The sequence below is a fragment of the Spodoptera frugiperda genome, chromosome 10 (genome assembly GCF_023101765.2).
Source record: "Spodoptera frugiperda isolate SF20-4 chromosome 10, AGI-APGP_CSIRO_Sfru_2.0, whole genome shotgun sequence".
NCBI classification, from domain to species: domain Eukaryota; kingdom Metazoa; phylum Arthropoda; class Insecta; order Lepidoptera; family Noctuidae; genus Spodoptera; species Spodoptera frugiperda.
Genome location: NC_064221.1, coordinates 7,961,213 through 7,979,182, shown reverse-complemented (window position 1 = coordinate 7,979,182; position 17,970 = coordinate 7,961,213). Strand labels below are relative to the sequence as shown.

The 17,970-nt window shown below is 36.1% G+C and overlaps 2 protein-coding genes across 4 annotated transcripts in view; one reads left to right on the top strand and one right to left on the bottom strand.

Moving 5' to 3' along the window:
* LOC118277469 (microtubule-actin cross-linking factor 1) overlaps nucleotides 1–17,970 on the bottom strand; it is a 323,764-nt gene that overhangs the window by 247,315 nt on the left and 58,479 nt on the right. The gene's annotated exons all lie outside the window — the stretch shown is intronic.
* Nucleotides 8,722–12,462, top strand: LOC118277473 (proteasome subunit alpha type-7-1-like). Its single transcript, XM_035596289.2, has 4 exons — nucleotides 8,722–9,099; nucleotides 9,422–9,635; nucleotides 10,816–10,965; nucleotides 12,314–12,462. The coding sequence occupies exons 1-4, from the start codon at nucleotides 8,840–8,842 to the stop codon at nucleotides 12,419–12,421; spliced, it is 732 nt and encodes a 243-aa protein (XP_035452182.1). The 5' UTR covers nucleotides 8,722–8,839; the 3' UTR covers nucleotides 12,422–12,462.

The following is a 17,970-nucleotide window of genomic DNA, read 5'->3' as shown; positions in this document are numbered from 1 at the left end:
CATGATTCATACTCCAGGACCATTAATTCAAAGCCTACCTGTCACAGATAATCACTGATCATCAGTCATAGAACTAGGCATCCTACACAGTTACCTAGATCCTAACAAAGGGTGTTGTAATATCGCACTGTGATTGAATGGAGGTACAGGTGGTGAGAAAAGTATGTGAATTTAAGTACATATATTTTAGGTATACTTTTTATTAAAAAAGTTTTTGCAAGTGTTGAGAATATTGCCATACGCCAAATATTTTTCTTACATGAGAAGTTACTACTACGATCTGTACACTTAATACGAGTTTACTTTACGTTTAAAGTAATCGAAACGAGAGCGCGTTAGGTGCTCTGATTAGCCGGCTCGAATAAACCAACCAATCAGAGAACCGAACTGTAATGTTGTGGGGAAAAAAGCTTTACCCGCTCGCTCGAAATGTAAAACTAAATATTGTTAAATATAAAAACATTTCTACACCTATGTATAACAATTGTCACACGATTGAAATGAACTTATACAGATGCATATTAATTATTATATTTTAATTAATCAAAAGTAGGTAAAAAAAAATGTATCAATTTGTATGAACATTAATACCGACAAACATAAGTACAGAATGGTCCACATTTAGTTAGATATTATCTGCCTCAGCTGTCCGTACGCGCAGTTGTACTAGGGGAACAGAAACAGCAGGTGGGTAACTGCCCTTTGTATGAAACATGCATTATAAGTTAATAAGGTCAAGTTAGATGTAGATGTGAAGTGGTTATAATACCATTTATGAATGAATGAAGATATGAAGTCTATAAAAATGTTTGTCCATTTAACCCTTGGTATGCTGAACGCAGATCCACGCGAGACACAATATGTTTTCTATTGTGTCTTATAAAGCGAAAAAGGCTTTATTAAGGTGAAAATTCAATAAGATCTTCATTTCTGTTGAAAGCTTTCTAGCTTCTGCCAGCGGCTTCGCCCGAGTTCCTGTGGGATAAAAATCCTATCAGCCATGTCAGCTCATATCCTGTCTGTATACCAAAATTCGTTAAGTTTTTCCAGCGTGATTGACGGACAAACATCCAAACACACATTTATAACTTTAGTGTGATAGTGTAATTCTAATCGAAAATTAAGGACAAGAAAACACGACCTCTTTTTTTACAAGATTGTATTTACTTTCATTGCACGTAAAAGTTCTTTCCATTGATAACAGATGGCGTTACTGTAGTTTTATGTCACTCAGGCTTTAATTCTTGTCTGCTAGTGCTACTGGTACCTTTAATCACAATATCAACCAGTAGCGCACGACTGTACTAAAGTTTAATTATTCAAAGTACATGTGCATAAAGTGTTATTGTGTTAATATTTTACGACGCGGACAGAATATCTTGTTTATCTCGATCGGTTTATTACATCTACTTAAATGGTAAACTAGTTATTTGCTTGGCTTACATTTAATCCGTTCACTTGTTCTGTAAATTGTAGGGCATGTAGCACTATTATTTTGTCAAACTAGAATTAACTGTCACAGCACTATCGAGTATCTAAATTAACTTCTGAAAATGTGTGAGATCGGTTTTTGGTCAGGCTTTTGTTAGTAACCACCTGTTGTATTGACCCCTACAAAGAAGCTTACAATGAAAACCAAACTTCATAACATTACCCAAAATTATAAACTCGAAATACCCTATAGATATTAAAACGGTGACTTTTTAAATTATTTATATATGTAGTTTTTATATCAAAACCCCAGAAGGATTCATTTAGTATCCAGAAGAATCCAGATTAAGAAGATTTCAGAGATTTTGAATGGAAAATAATTAGAAATGGAAAAATAATTCAGGCCATTACCAAATAATATAGATAGTGACGCTTAACATTTGAGTTCACAACCATTACCAACTAATAGACAATTAAATAAGACATTCATTCATTGATTACTTTATGAATAACATAAGTTATGCACAACGATGGCCGCTGGCGCCGCTTCACACCTTGAGCAGTACATTGCAAGACTCAGTGATCTAAATATTCATCACTACGGACCTCTCGTGTGATGCAGAGGATATTCGCATTATCACGTGCGAGATCACCTTATAAGGAGTATAATTTATATTGTATCATAGTTCAAAGCTGTGCCGTGTGGTGAGGCCAGTAGAATACATATGTGTTCATACTCTTTTCGTGGTTTTGTAAAAGCCGAAATCTCCAAAACCAAGAGATTTTTTCGATACAGATATGTACCGATACCTCCGTTTTTGACAGAAACTCCATAAAAATCGATTTTAATCCTCAGATTTTGGATTGAGATCAGTACGAGTTTGCTTTACGTTGAACGTAAATGAAAGGACAGCGCGTTCGGCGCTCTGATCGGTTAGTTAATTCACGCTGAATGAAGTGGTTGGAATCCCTGCTAAGCCCTGAATTAATCATTTCGGCCGTAAGGCCGTATCAAACATTTGACAGATATCGGGCAGCAGCGCTTCCTGATAAACTTGAACCTTCAACTGCGATCTCCCGCCAGCTAAACTTACAAAATTACGATTTACAACAAACCACTCTTAAAGCAGGTCCAAGCACCAGCAGTGGACTGTTAGGACCTGTCGATGATGTTATATCTTAATTTAATAATAAGGAAAACGTAACAAATAATAAAGGTGTTGTTTTTCCTAAAATTTGGTCATGCTGCGCAGTGTTGCATTATTTATTGTTATTTTGTTATATTTGATTTTTTTCCTGTACCAAAAATAGTAATTTAGTAGCAGTTGTTAGCTACCTACACAGTCTGGTATTCTATTTGCCTATGACAAAAATATTTAATACCGACTCGACCGGAGTGATACAACGGTCTCACAGAAAACCGATGTGAAACAACGCTTGCATTATGTTTTGTTGTATGAGTGAGTACCGGAGGCCGAATTACACCCTCTTCCCAATCATCCCAATCCCCGATTCCCCAACAACACATAAATTCTAACCCCCAAAAGACCAGCAACACACTTCTAACGTCTCTGGTGTTTCGACTGTCCATGGGCGGCGGCGATTGCTTACTATCAGGTGATCCGGGTGCTCGTTTAACGGCTTATAGTTACCATAAAAAAATCCTAAACATGACAGAACATTCATATCTAAAAAAATATCACTTTCAAATTGCCTTCGACTGCGCCAACACTCTTGATTTGAACATTTCCTTAGACCAACCCTACCACATGGTAATAAGGTTGTTGTCGTAGGCAGAAGTTACACTGACACCCACAAAAACATGACTGGCGTAGCTATAAATATTTTTTTCGTCACCAAATCGGTCACTTGGGCGGCCATTTATGGACAGGAGATTAGCGCGGCAAAAACTAACGAACTTTGTAAGAAAATACCAACTTATGATTTGCGGTTGGTGGTGGCGCTAGTGTTGAATTAAATCCAGAAAGAGCAAACACGTGTCTTGCATATTATAAAAATGGTCTTGACATGTTTACTTACATCAAAAAGGGTAGTTTTTGGGGGTTCTTGTTCTTGATAACTTTTCCAAATTTTCTTTTTATAAGAAACTTCTTTAGACTTCAACGTGAAACACGACAGAGACTTTGGTATTTACGCTTATCAATACACTTGTAACGTTTAATTTTTTGTTTATGTGATTACATTATAATATTAAAATTTGTACTCGTATAAGTAATTTAAACTAAAAACGTTTAAAAACTAAGACAGAAAATGATTAGAGAAAATACATTATTAATCTTTCTTTTGGCTTTTTCAATTTTGCAGACATAACTTTTTTAGTTCCAAATCCTGCCACCCGCACAAATAAGTTGGTGATCCGAAGACAGTTACTCGCAGTTGTAGGTACTGGCTAACCGATTATACCAAGTGCTGTTATGTGTTATGTTGATACAGTTCGGGGCGACATGTCGCGTACTTTTTTCTTAAATACCGTTACACCAATGAGAAAGGTCAGGATTTGATTAATGATGGATATTTTTTTGTAGCATTCAATCTGTGCTGGTAAAAAATGTATTAGTATTATAAGCCTATCGTCCTTTAATGGATTGGTGGTTATTTCCTAGACATCGGTATATCTGATCCGTAGCTGCGGGCTACCTAGCGGGTTTATCGGGGCTCCGGCTCGAAAAGCAGGAGTAGGAACAGGGTGGTTTTTAGTCAGTAAGGATCTGACACTCCCTCTCGTCTCACTCAAGGCAGGACAAGTCATTGGATGAATTTCCCCCTTAAAAAAAGACATTGCTATATAATAGAATTATAAAAACGCGTTTGATTAATTGGGATTTGAGTCTACCGTGCATTGGCATATATCTACTTGTATAATTTTTGTACTGAGATTGTCTTGATTTTAGCACGTTACGTCCAGAAATAGACATAAACAGGCTGAAGATGATGATGATGATTAAAATAATGACGTCACGTCAATAACCTCACCCACTGTTCAATCATACCATAACTAGTCATAATTGTTAAATAATTGTGTAATTTCGCTTAACCTGTTGGAAATAAACAATCATTCATGATGACTGCACAGTTGGCGTGGTGGCTGGGCAACTAGCTGCCGTGTACAACGTTTAGGGGGTTGATTCCCGCGTTGTGTGATCCATATATTGTTGTTTGGGGTCTGAATGTCATTTGTATGTTTGTAGCCGCACCCACGACACAGGAGAAAATCCTAGTGTAATCCTAATGTTTACAAAAAAAAAAAATGTTGTTCTAGAGTAGGTACCTAGGTATCGAGACTAAAAATTACAATGTTAATATTTAACAAGAAATTCAAAAACAACTCAATTCACCACTAAAATGCCAAAATCTTCTCATTCACCAAATGACACAACATTATGAGCTCATTTAGAATCGATACTGATGACATCAGCCGGGCATCAAACCTGCATATTTGGCAATGCTCGCCCCCACTGCGCCCACGGTCAGCAAATAACTTCACGGTTAGTCGTTAAGGGCATGAGTAGATGGGAAGGTTACTCGACAAACAAGTTACATCATGTGGTACATTGGGTTTATGAATGAATGAATTCTACATAATGTTATGTAATTGTGAGCCTTCGTTGAGAACGTGGAAAAATAGAATTTGTAATGTACATATTGATTGACCCGATAGAGGTCGTTTTTCTTATTTCTGGATTTTATGTCTGTCTATAACTGAATTGTGTGTACCGTACGTTGTTGGTCAATGATATATGAAGTCAGAGGTCTGTTGGTAGTAAAAATTGGAGAAAAATAGTTGATACGAGATCTAACTTTTTATAGAGTAGATCTATTCTTCTATGTATACTTTTAAAAGAAAAAGATCATAATATGTAAGTATTAATGTCAATATTATGTGGATCTAAGTATTTACAAGAACAGATGGGACCCAGTAGGGCTGATGCCTGATTCGGAGCTGCGGGTTTACCGGGGCCTCGGCTCGAAAAGTAGGAGTAGGAACGGGATGTTTTTGGTAAGTAAAAGTCTGACACTCCCTCTTACCCCTCCTCCCCCTTCTCGAGAAAAGTCATTGGATTTTTTTCCTCCCTTAATAAATAGTATTGACAAGAAACAAGTGAGCGAGAAAAAATAATAAAATTAGAAAGGAAATAGGAGAAAAAAGCTAGACAATGATTAGATGTCGCAGAAATGTATTTTAAAAATATCCTAATAAGTCCATCTGTTTCTGAGTGGGATACTTAGAAAGACATTAAGCGTATCACTTTTATTTATAGATGTTTCTAAGTAAATTACTTGTTCTCGTTATCAGCAGTTAGTCACCCGGACTGGGCTGAATTTCAGTAATTAATTAGTCACGTTATAAGCGTTAAAATTAATTCGAGGATGTTTTTTTTTATCCGAAGTTATAAAATAAATCGTCACGCCTATTTTCTCCGAAGGAGTAGGCAGAGGTACGCATTATGGCACGTAATGCTGCTATACAATGTACAGTGTATAAGTTGACCATTTGTGTTATGAGTCCCATATAAAAGGACCAACGAACCAAGAAATAAAAGGACCAATTCCGTGCTACTGAGAAATTATCGAAAAATGCCCAGTAATACTGTTCTCGACCCGGGAATCGACCTGAGACCTCTTGCCCAGCTGTCGCATTTGCGACCACTCGACCAACGAGGCAGTTATAATTGACACAGAACAACATTCATGACTACATTCGTGTTCCTTGATTGGTTCTATTAAAAACAGACTAACGGAATAATCTAATAAAGAAACAAAATAAATCTTAATGATTAACAATGTAAGTCAATAATAAAAATATCAACATTTCCAATATGTATACATAAAATTAGCTAGCATCTATAAAATCTATACTAATATTATAAAGCTGAAGAGTTTGTCTATTTGTTTGAACACGCTAATCTCCAGATCTACTGGTCCGATTTGAATAATTCTTTTTGTGTTGAATAGTGCATTTATCGAGAAAGGCGGCTATAAAATATCACCCTGTGACTAAAAGGAGCCAAGCAGAATGGGTGAAACCGTGCGGAAGTAGCTAGTTTTCTATAAGATTAATGACAAAACATTCATGTTTGTTTGTTTGCACTAAATTGGTTTCAAAATTAATAGACCAATTAGAAAAAATTAAATACCACCAATGGAAAGTTTATATGAATTGGGTGTCGTGGTGGCCCGATGGTTTAAGACGTCAGCTTCTTATGCGTGAGAGTGCCGCTTCGAAACCTACCAACGACAAATACAGACATTTTCCGAGTTTTACATATGTACTTTCTAAGATTATTTAGACACCACTGACAAACGGTGAAGAAAAGCATCGTGAGGGAACTTATAATTTCTAATTATAATTTCTAATTATAAGTTTGAAATTGCTAACCCGTATCGAGCAAGCGTGGTGATTAATGCTCAAACCTTATGAAAAGAGGCCTTTAGTCACTATTGACCACTTATAGGCTGTTAATATGATGTCATGTCGAAATTTTATTTTTCAGGGAATAACTCAGGATACTTTTCATCCCCATTTTCTTAGAGAATTAAGACCTATCTGAGATAAATCATGTTTCTGAGCGAACGAAGCCGCGGGCGAAAAGCTAAACAAAACAAATCTGAATGACAAACTAGAAAAGACAATTTCAAATATAAACAAAATTAACCAGAGACCATTAAATAATAATAATTTATCAAAGAAATAAATCATTATTAATTGACTAGAAAGACTAATCAAGCACCTATTCTAAATAAATATTATTTATCATCTACAATTTCCGGAACAGATTAACAAAACTATAATTCTAATTAAACCTGTCAACCTATGAGATGTGGTTTGATGAAACCAGTTGTAGGTACACTACACATCAATCTATACAAAACCAGTGTAAACTGATCTTCGAATGTGTGGAAAGAGAATACAAAGCGAGACCATGATAAAATGATAGTTATATCAATGTGGTAGCTGTGCACGTTATATTTGAACAGGGGATTAGGGTTGGGTTTCTACTAATTGTTTTTATTAAAAGGACCATACAAGATAACTTTCTTCTTATTTAGGGAAGGGGTAAAAGGTATCAGGGGCTATAAAAGGTACATCTCGTTTCGATTACTTTAAACGCAAATCAAACTTATAGCAAGCGTACTGATTGGCCGGCTCGAAACTACAGGTTGCAGAAAACTGTGTGTCATTCAAGTAGCTTCTTATTATGAAAATATTTCAGGCAATATCTATGTAAACAGTAAAAGGATAGACATTTCCATGCATTGGAAGTCACGTCCCAAAAATGGTAGGTAAGGATTATAAGATCCATAATGATTAAGTGTGCAGAACCCTAAAAAAGATCGGTACAAACTTGGTCGCCATTAGCAATTTGTATGTTAACTAGTTTGAGAGCAATTTGGCGAGAGGCGACGACGGATATGGTAGCCAATGTGTTTTATGAGATCAACCTTGATAATACCATCGGATTGTGGATGTTTCTCGAATTTATTTCAAGTTTTCTGTTGGTCGAGAAAAGGTGCTCTTTTTCTTAAGCTAGAATTGAATTGGATTTTTGGTTTTCAAATTGGCAATTATTATGAAAACAAAAAGCAAAATATTGCCTTCTGCTTAGCTATAGACTAGACTTTTACACTAACTAGTAACAGACCAGAGACCAATGAAATACTGTTACATCAAGAACCTCAGAGAAACCTTTAAGTAGAGAAGAAATAAGTCGCAAGTAACATATTCGCTCACGTATCAAGGCGCCTCGCCACTGCTATTTCTTAAAGGAAACGCGAAGGTATATTTAAAGTACACTTTTCATCAGCTAATTACATTTATGTAACTTGCAACACCAAGATCACACCACACACCAAGTTCGCATTCCATTAAGCACCTTCTGCGCAATTTGTTAAACTTCAAAGCGCGGGAAAGTCAATAAAATCAATCAGCTGGCAACATTAACGTCGTCATATCTCGCTGGGACAGAGTCAAGTGCAAATAAAACGAACGCGACGAGTACACGAGACATATGGAACTGGCAACACTGATTTAATGAAGGTATTTCAGCTGCAATTTGAGGACAATATTGAGTTGCTTTATTTTGTCTGTGGAATTAATTTATTTCTTACTTCTGCAAGGAATTTTAAATACCAAATGTGTCCTGTAATATTTTAAACAGATGCAAACATGTCAAATATTAAATTGTGAATAATTGATTTACTTAAGTTATAAAGTAAAACTTTCGCAATGAAAGGCAGAATGACTGCATACCTTTGCCTCAAACAACACCAAATAAAAAACTCGAACTGTCAAAAGCGAAACGTCAAATCAATGGCGAAAGTTTTCGAAAGGATTTCGAGTTTTTTATGTTATTTTTACATTAGTTTGAATTATTTATTTTAAAAAACAATGGCGAGGTATGATAGAGCTATCACGGTGTTTTCTCCAGATGGGCAGCTTCTTCAAGTCCAGTATGCCCAAGAGGCAGTGAGGAAGGGGTCCCCAGTGGTGGGCATTAGAGGTCCAAATGTTATTATATTAGCAGTTGAGAGGAAGTCGGTAGAAAAGCTGCAGGATGAGAGAACGGAGAAGAAGATTGTTCCACTGGATGATCATGTCGTGCTGGCGTTTGCTGGTTTGAGGGCAGATGCTAGGGTGTTGATATCCAGGTAACGTTATTGAACTACTTATTTCTTTTAGTATACCGAAATTTTATACACAAGGTTTGTCCATTTAAGACAGTTTATCTATCTTTTAAAAAGAACTAGAATGTCTTGTGTTTGTTTTTTAAATAGCACTTCTTTCGATCACGTTCAAAACCAACTTTAAAGTTCCTATTTAAGTCATTACCATCAACAGCCGTTTTGCTGTTGGTAGGTTTTGAACCCCTCAAGCATTAGGAAAGGGTCTTAATCGTCATGATTATATCAATCTCTTGGTTATATCAAAGTAAGATATAGATATTTCCAAAAGCCAACTTTTTATCCACAGAGCTCAAATAGAGTGCCAATCCCACCGCCTGACAGTAGAAGACCCAGTTTCCATAGAGTATATAACGCGGTACATAGCCGAGATGAAACAGAGTTACACGCAGAGTAATGGGAGGAGGCCGTTCGGTATCTCCTGCTTGGTCGGAGGGTTCGACTATGATGGGCAGCCTCATCTGTTCCAGACTGAGCCTTCTGGGATTTATTATGAGTGGAAGGTAAGCTGCAGAGTCTTAGGAATTTGAAGGAAGGCTGGAAGAGACTATTGTTAGAATAAGTTTATTGGCAGGAAAACAGCTTGGACTTTCTATCATCGCACCGGTCACCATCAACAGGAAGTTCACGCTTACACATTGGAGCCCAAATGGTCCGGTACAGTTCGGTTTCAGAAGAATTTCCTCTCACAGGCCCTCCGATTGTGGAATGAACTCTCTGCTAAGGTTTTCCCAGTATGCTACAAAATGGGATGCTTCCAGAAGGAAGTAAATAGGTTTCTTAAAGGCTGGCAAATCGCATGTAATGCCCCAAGTGTTGCAAGCCTTCATGGGCCACGGTAACCACTTACCATCAGGTGAGCCGTGAACTTTCTTGCCACCGTCGTATTATAAAAACGGTACCAACTACACAGAGCCGTGGGATTTCTTGCCACCGTCGTATTGTAAAAAAGAAGGTATGCATTTTCGGAAATACACGGACAGGAAACTACGAATGATTTTTGAGAGATAGAGAAAAGAAGTACGTTTCGTGAGTTAAGTCTATTGATAAACATCGAAGACGAAAACAAAGCCGCTTTCCGTGCATTATCCTTGCAATATCAATGCGAAACTGATATTCTTAATTTTCCAATAGTTAAACTCAAAATTTCATGTTTATTATAGTGAATTGTGAATAGACGGATAATCATATAATTATCTTGTAATTATAGTAATTAGTTTGGAAGTAGGTAGATAATTTGGATAAATGTTAATTAATAATTTAGGTTATTAAACATTTTCATGTCTTACCTGGTGATATGTGAAGATCTAAAAAATATTGTACTATGTGTATACCACTTTTCTTGCAAATAAAATTGATTTGATTTGTTTAACCATTAGAGCAGTGGTACCCAAAATTCTCTGGACTGCAACCTATCTTTTATAATTTTATTGTAACTTTCGTGAGACATACTAAATTAATTATTATGTTATCAGCTTACTCACGTAACGTTAAGTTCCAAAATTCATGACACCCCTTTCGGGGAATTAAACCGTTACCAATATGAAAAATAAAATATAGAATGGTTGGTTGGTTTCTACAGACAAAGCCCATTACAAATTCGCTTGCGATTCACCAATGAGTCGCAACCTATAGTTTGGGAAAACCTGCATTAGAGCTATTCCAGAATCGCTCCTTTTCCAGGCAACCACCACAGGCAAATATGATAAGACAGCTCGAGAGTATCTAGAGAAGTACTACAACGAGGAAGCGGTGGAAAATGATGACGCCGCCATGAAACTAGCGATCAGAACGATACTGGAAGTAGTGCACTCTGGACAGAGGAATCTGGATGTAAGTAGTTCTACAACTGCTTGATATAATACCCAATAACTAGATGGAAATTTAATACAAAATCAGAGTAGGATTGACAGCGCCACCTAATGATCATGTGGAGAACTACGCGTTCTCCACATGTTCATTAGTTCCTCCAAATCTCGACGCACCCATAACTGTTTGCTCTATAAATCTAGATTATTTTTCTTGTATAATATTCGTAGTAAGTAACTATATTCCTCCGATTCCCCAACAACCCTTAAATTCCTAACTCCCAAAAAGCCGGTAACGCACTTGTAAAGCCTCTGGTGTTTCAAGTGTCCATGGGCGGCGGCGATTGCTTACCATCAGGCATAAAAATACAAGAACCTTACTAGTTTCACTGTTACACGATGGCTGACCTATTCCCAAATACTCGATAGTAACTATAATTCATCTTTAAAACAGAAAAATAAGCGATTTTATTGCTTTGATATCCTATAAAGAAACTCAAAGGTTTTTTCAATGAAATGAAAGTCATTCGCAAATTGACTAAACGCAGCTGACTTGTTGAACTGCACTCAGTTAGAGCATTTGTTGGCAATTAAATAAATCTGTTAGCTCGTTACTACTGCAGTTAAATTTAACTACATAAGTGCAATGTGGTTACATACCTACCTATAGCCCTACTGCGTTTTATTAAGACTTGTAGTTGTTAATAGAAAACTTATTTTGTTTCAAGATTTTGAACGTATCCCCACTGTGCCATTTTCATAATACGTCACAATATCACACCCAGACCAGGCTTAACATTTGTTTAGATCATTTAAAGTTGACTAATAGTAAGTAACCATTTTCGACACTCGAGTCCTCAATCCGTTGTCTATATCCCTTTCGCATCTGTGTTTATGAACGCGATAAACTTAAAAACTACGAGACGTATTTTTCACCAAAAGATATTTATTTTTATTTATTTTATTTTATTTCTTCATGCACATGAGTGTGTACACTAGGTGGGCTTAATGCCGTAGGCATTCTCTACCAGCCAAACCTACAGGTGATGCAATGAAGAACCAGTGGTAGGTGCATGGACCAAGCAAATTAATAAAAGCTCAAGGAGAGAAAAAAATACAATATACTTTCTAACACAAACATATACCAAAATATATTTAAATAATATAGAAACATAATAAACCTACATAAAAACAATACATATACTATCTACATATTATAATATATACATACATACTACTTATAGTGAAGATATTGGATTTTCTGAGAAAGGTTTAGGTCTATAATTATTTAGCTCGGACACAGCCATGGACAATAAAGTAGTTGTTGTATAATAGTCCCTTAAAATAGCAGACTTGGTAATATTTATCTACAGGTTGCAGTAATCAAGAGAGGCCAGCCAGTCACTATGTTGGAGCCCAGTGCCATACAGGAACTGATAGCTGTCATCGATAAGGAAAACGCTGAAGCTGAAAACCGCTGAAACTATTGGAATGTGTTTTGAAATATAGTTTTATTTGTTTACTGTGACTTTTTCTGAGTTTTATCTCATGCAGATTTAGGGAACAGAGAGTAAAGTTTCCTAAGAAAAGGAGGATCCTCCGACCAGGTGAAGTGATCGTGTCTGACGGGTTTTCTGCCCAACAGTTGTTCTTTGGGATTGTCTATCATATGGTTATTGGCATGTAAACTTCACATATGCGATGTAGGATTTATGACGTCATCCGTAGATTTTGTTTGTCGAGCCTATTTATTATTTTTTCCAGTTATGTTTGACTGGAATAATGAGGGTATTACTATTAGAATATAATTCCAAACATTCACATATTAAAAAGTACACAAGAGACTACTGAGAACCGACAGTTATATGATTTAGAAAAAAAAATTGTTGTAAATTTTATTAATGTAATAAATATGTTTAAAAAATTAGCCTACTTTCAGCCCCAACTTCTCCTAAATAACCTAATTTTAGCATTGAAAGACCTTCGCGTGAATATAAGCAATATTTACGCGTTTAGAACTTTTGGGAAAGTTTAATACGTACAGGGGATTCAGACTTAAATTAGTAATTTAACTGCTTATACTAAAATACTTAATTAACTTAGTTTTGGAGAACTAATAATTAGTTTAAACTACAAACTTATAATTCTTATAAATGACAAAAAATGGGTTAAATATTTATTTATACCCATTCTTCGTATTGCACTAAACTTTATAATAAAATTGTGTATTTTCATAGTAGGGTCTACGTGACCATAATATTAATAAAAAGGATCGAATAAAATTAATCTCTTTTAATATGTGGTTTTTAGAAGAAATTAATAATAATTTGCATTAAAATCCTTTATTAATTCGACTTATGATTTTAATGATATCAATTCAATAATTTAAATAATGAATATATTATTTTTGAGAAATCGTAAAGCAGTGATACCTGATAAGATAGTTTGGACCTTCAGCAGTTATTTAGTATTAACGTAATAAGGTAATTATTTATTTATCCCTAAATCCTAATACCTACCTAATTAATATACTTACCATCTCTACCTCACAATAATTTAAGGCTTACTAAACCCAGTCCTTGGCATTTGTTTTCCGAACAAAATTATTACTAAGTAATAGTTTAAATAATCAATTCTGAGTAGTCTGAGTAGGCTTACAAATTATAATAATAATTCCGAATTACGATAATGGCGTAAAATATCAACAACCTACAAAGAACTTACTTTACTTTCTGTTTAATGTTTTTCTTTAACAATTCCAAACTGATCAAGATGTTATTACCTGAAAAAGAATAAAAGAAAATGATTAAAATGTTGTAATTAAAAACAAGCATACGAAGTTGAATACAACGCCATCTATTTTCTACTCGTCGAACTACGGGAGAGCTGAGTAACGTTGATTGTTTCTTAACGCTAACTGCGTTAAGTGTCCGTTTATTACAACGCTCGATAGATAGCGACACATGTTCTCAAAAGTTTTGTTTACATTACTTTTTGTAATGAATTAAATATGCAGTGTTTATAAGTTATTTAATTTTTCTTGTAAAAGAGAACTTAATGTGTCTGTATATTTAATATTGACGGAAAATATACTTAAAACAGAAAAATATACAAGGAATCATTAAATAGCCTGTAATTATGAGGGCTACCCATCAAACCAAAATTATCAAAAACGTCTACACAACAATAACATAAACCTCTACGTATCTAAAGATTAAATAAAAAGCGTTAGAAAAATTTGAAACTTTTCTAAACCTGTTTAATTAATTACAAAAGGATCCAAAGCAAGGTCACCAAGTCTCACAAAAAACAAACTCTCGTTTAAAAACCTTGGAATATTTTAATTTCAATACATATACCTAAATCTACACTTTACTAACAAACTCATTCCATGGACAGAATCCCTCGCCGTTTTTATCCGAACACCAGACCAACCTCATTACGACCCTCTGCGGAGGATTCTCAAAAGAGTACCGTCTACCACATCGCAACTGAGACCAGCTAGGATACACATACTCCACCCTCAAAAAGTCATTCACCCCATCTGTCCACCTCTGAAACACCAGCTTCCCACCAATAGGAAACTTCTCAAACTGATTTGGCAAATTCATCGGCTTAAATCCCATATTTGTTACAATAGTGTTCATATTATAATCGTGTCCAACTATCAAAGTTAACTTCGGTTTATCATCAAAATTCTGGAACGTTTCTCTCAAGTAACTCATCAACATTGCTCCTATATCTTCAGCTAATGTTGTGTACCTTATATCATGATCTTGGCGTGGTAACTCCGTGAGTATTTTCCATTTCTCTTGACTCCTGATCTTCCCCCACGCAATGTCTTTTATTGGTACACCATCATAGTAAGTCATCACGAAGAAATCCATCACAGAATTGGCTATAAACGGAGGTCCATACACCCAGACTTCTTTACCTACCTCGTAGTATATTGAATTCTTTGGCTCCGTCAAATCACAGATACCATCCTCTTTACAAATGTCTGACTCTTCTATATTCAATATGTCGTTCAATTCTAAATATACTTCTTTGAGTTTCTTATTATTTAACACTTTTCTCTTAATTACTTCTGTTACCATATCTTTGTAAGCTTGCGTTGTGTTGTGTATCACTGGTGCGAAGAGAGGATCCGGGCCATCGATGTTTTTATGATGTATGGGCACGGAACAGTCTTTAAATGCAGAGTCTAGGAAAGCTCGTGCAGTTGCTTTAGTTCTACTCGCAGTATTTGTGTAGACATACACTTGGTCATCATCTGGACATTCTTCATTTAGAAAGTTGTTGCTTTTGAACCATTTTGCGAAATATTCGCCCATGTATCCTTCCAGCCGTGCTCCTTTAGGCGTCAGCGTTCCTTTTGGTCCAGATAATTTCGGCCATTGTTTCCGTGTATACCTTTCCAGACCATCAGCTACTGGATACCGCACATTGTGCCTACTGAATATCAACACTTGCTTCAGTTTCAATTCGTTCGCGTCCAAGACATTACAAAATAACACGATCGATAAAAACACTGAAACTAATAGTTTCGTCATAATTTTATTGCCCTTTTATCACTGTTATGTTATAAACTTCGTATTTAGATTTTGAGTAAAATATTATATGTATTTACGTTATTTTTTTAATATTCAACTTTGTTTGTATAGACCCACCCATGTCTGTAGGCAAAACAAGACTAGTTTCGTTTTAATAAAAATATTCGCACGGTGTGGAGAAGACTAGTATTAATAATTTAACATTTAATTTTAAATATTCTGCATTAATGACGCAAACCAGAATATAATTAATATTCTTTACTTATATCGTTATTTTTCCTAAGTGGTTTCGTCTCGGTAAAATTGACATACACAACCTCACACCTGTTTCGAATCTTACATAGCTCTTTCGCTTGATCAGCAGCCAACAGTATTTTCAAACAGTTGTCGTAAAGTGTATTTTTAATTTGGTCCTTCTTTAATATATCTTGGTCGCTGTATGTCCGTCTGGGGCACTTGCCTCGGCCCATTCGGTAAAAGTATACTATCAATAAATAAAATGTTTAAACAAAACTCACAGATGAATGTTTTGCCTGCCATAAGGGCAGACGATTAGCTATTTTGTTGATTTTGATAATTTATACTCTTTTCGATTTCTCTTTTTCCATCTCGTAAGTGCGTCACACACGCTACCGACAAATAAAGTAACAGTTTTTTTTGCAATATCTCCTTTCCTTACAAGCAAAAATAATATTGTCCAATGTCAAATGTCCCAACCAATTCCAGACTACACAATGAAAATTTCGACAAAATAAAAATAAACATCTTTCCATAAACCCTGACCTACCTGATGGAGTTAGTATTCCACCTGTGATCGTGTGAAGTGGACTGGTTAGTCAAAACATGCCGAGCGGAACATGAGAATCGGTCGTCTGTCATTATGTATGGCCAGGAAACTGGCGACCATAAGGCCGGCTGCATAAGCTCAGAATCAGGAATTCAGATTCGAAAACCTGAAGGAGTGTCCTTTAAACTAACTGACACAAAGCCAATGTTCAGAATTTGGGGATTATAAGATTTATAAGGCCAATCACACACGTTCGGTTTCCGAATCCTCCATTAATTCAACAACGTGTAATTATTTTCTACTATACTGCATAGTTATGAGTCACTTGTAAAATAGCGTGATGTTGACTTTTCGCCCTGTTTGAAAAGGAGCATCGAAAGAGTGTCTAGCACTTGGTTTTCGCTTTGGGGAAATTTTCAGTAATTAAAGTAGCAAAGGACCCAGGAATCTTGGCCAATAGCAATAATTTTATTCAACATTATTTAATAGAATTTTTGAGAAGAAATACCAGAGGGGGATAATCGTCCAATGACTTCGCCCGCCTTGGGCGAGGCGAGAAGTAGTGTCAGACTCTTACTGACTAAAAACCACCCATTCCTACTCCTGCTTTTCGAGCCGATGCCCCGGTAACCCGCTAGGCAGTCCGCGGCTAAGTAAAACCACTGAATTACTGGTACATGTTACACGAAATAGCGGTCAAAACTAGAACAAAGATCCCACTATAAATTCCACCACCTCATCAATATACCATAAACCCATCAAAATACCCACAAAGCCTTAAATATTCAACCGCCGCCCGCGCCCCTCGTGGCCACACAAACCAAACTCATTGCTCATGTAATGCACATATTCGGTTCATTGTTCGCATGCACCATTTATAAACGGTGGTTACTGTTATATTATTAGTTAACCTGGCGAAATAGTTAAACTGTTAACCTTGGGAAAATACGGTCAAATTGATGTGTTGTGTGTATGTGTGTATCTAGTTCAAGTACTGTCGCATTATAGTAGTTATGTTAATGCTATGTTTTTAATGTTTTTTGGTAACTGTGTTATTGTTGGTTTGGCGGTCGTAAAGTGAGTTTAAGGTTCGGAGTTCAATGATAAACCTGCTTAACTTTTTTAGATTAGTATTAAGAGCCTCTGCACAAAAGGTTTTATTCGCTTGCAAATAAAGACTCTCCTTAAGTAATCAAGATCAGGGTATAATATCTATTCCCATGTAATCTTTCAACAGAAATCGAAATCATCCAACGACTTTTCCCGCTTAGGGCGAGGCGAGAGGGAGTGTCTGACTCTTACTGACTAAAAACCACCCCGTTCCTACTCCTGCTTTTCGATCTGAAGCCCCGGTAACCCGCTAGGTAGTCCGCAGCTCCGGGTATTCCCATGTCATCTAGAGCATGCATAAGCATTAACAGCCGCAAACGCAGGAGTGTCAACACATTCTTTGCTTAACCCAGCAGTCAGACTAAGCTTCTCAATGGTGTACCTACTTTAAATAACCCTCCTTCTGGCGCAGTCGGGTAATAAATACTACAACTTTATCTCAACCCCATTTACAACTTACTCATGAATGCTCTTCTAACGTCAAACACAAAACAAGGCTGATTGCACCACAGCACTAATCAATTGTTAACTTATTATGCCAATGTTGCCAGTTGTGACAATTAAGATTTATTTCTTCGTA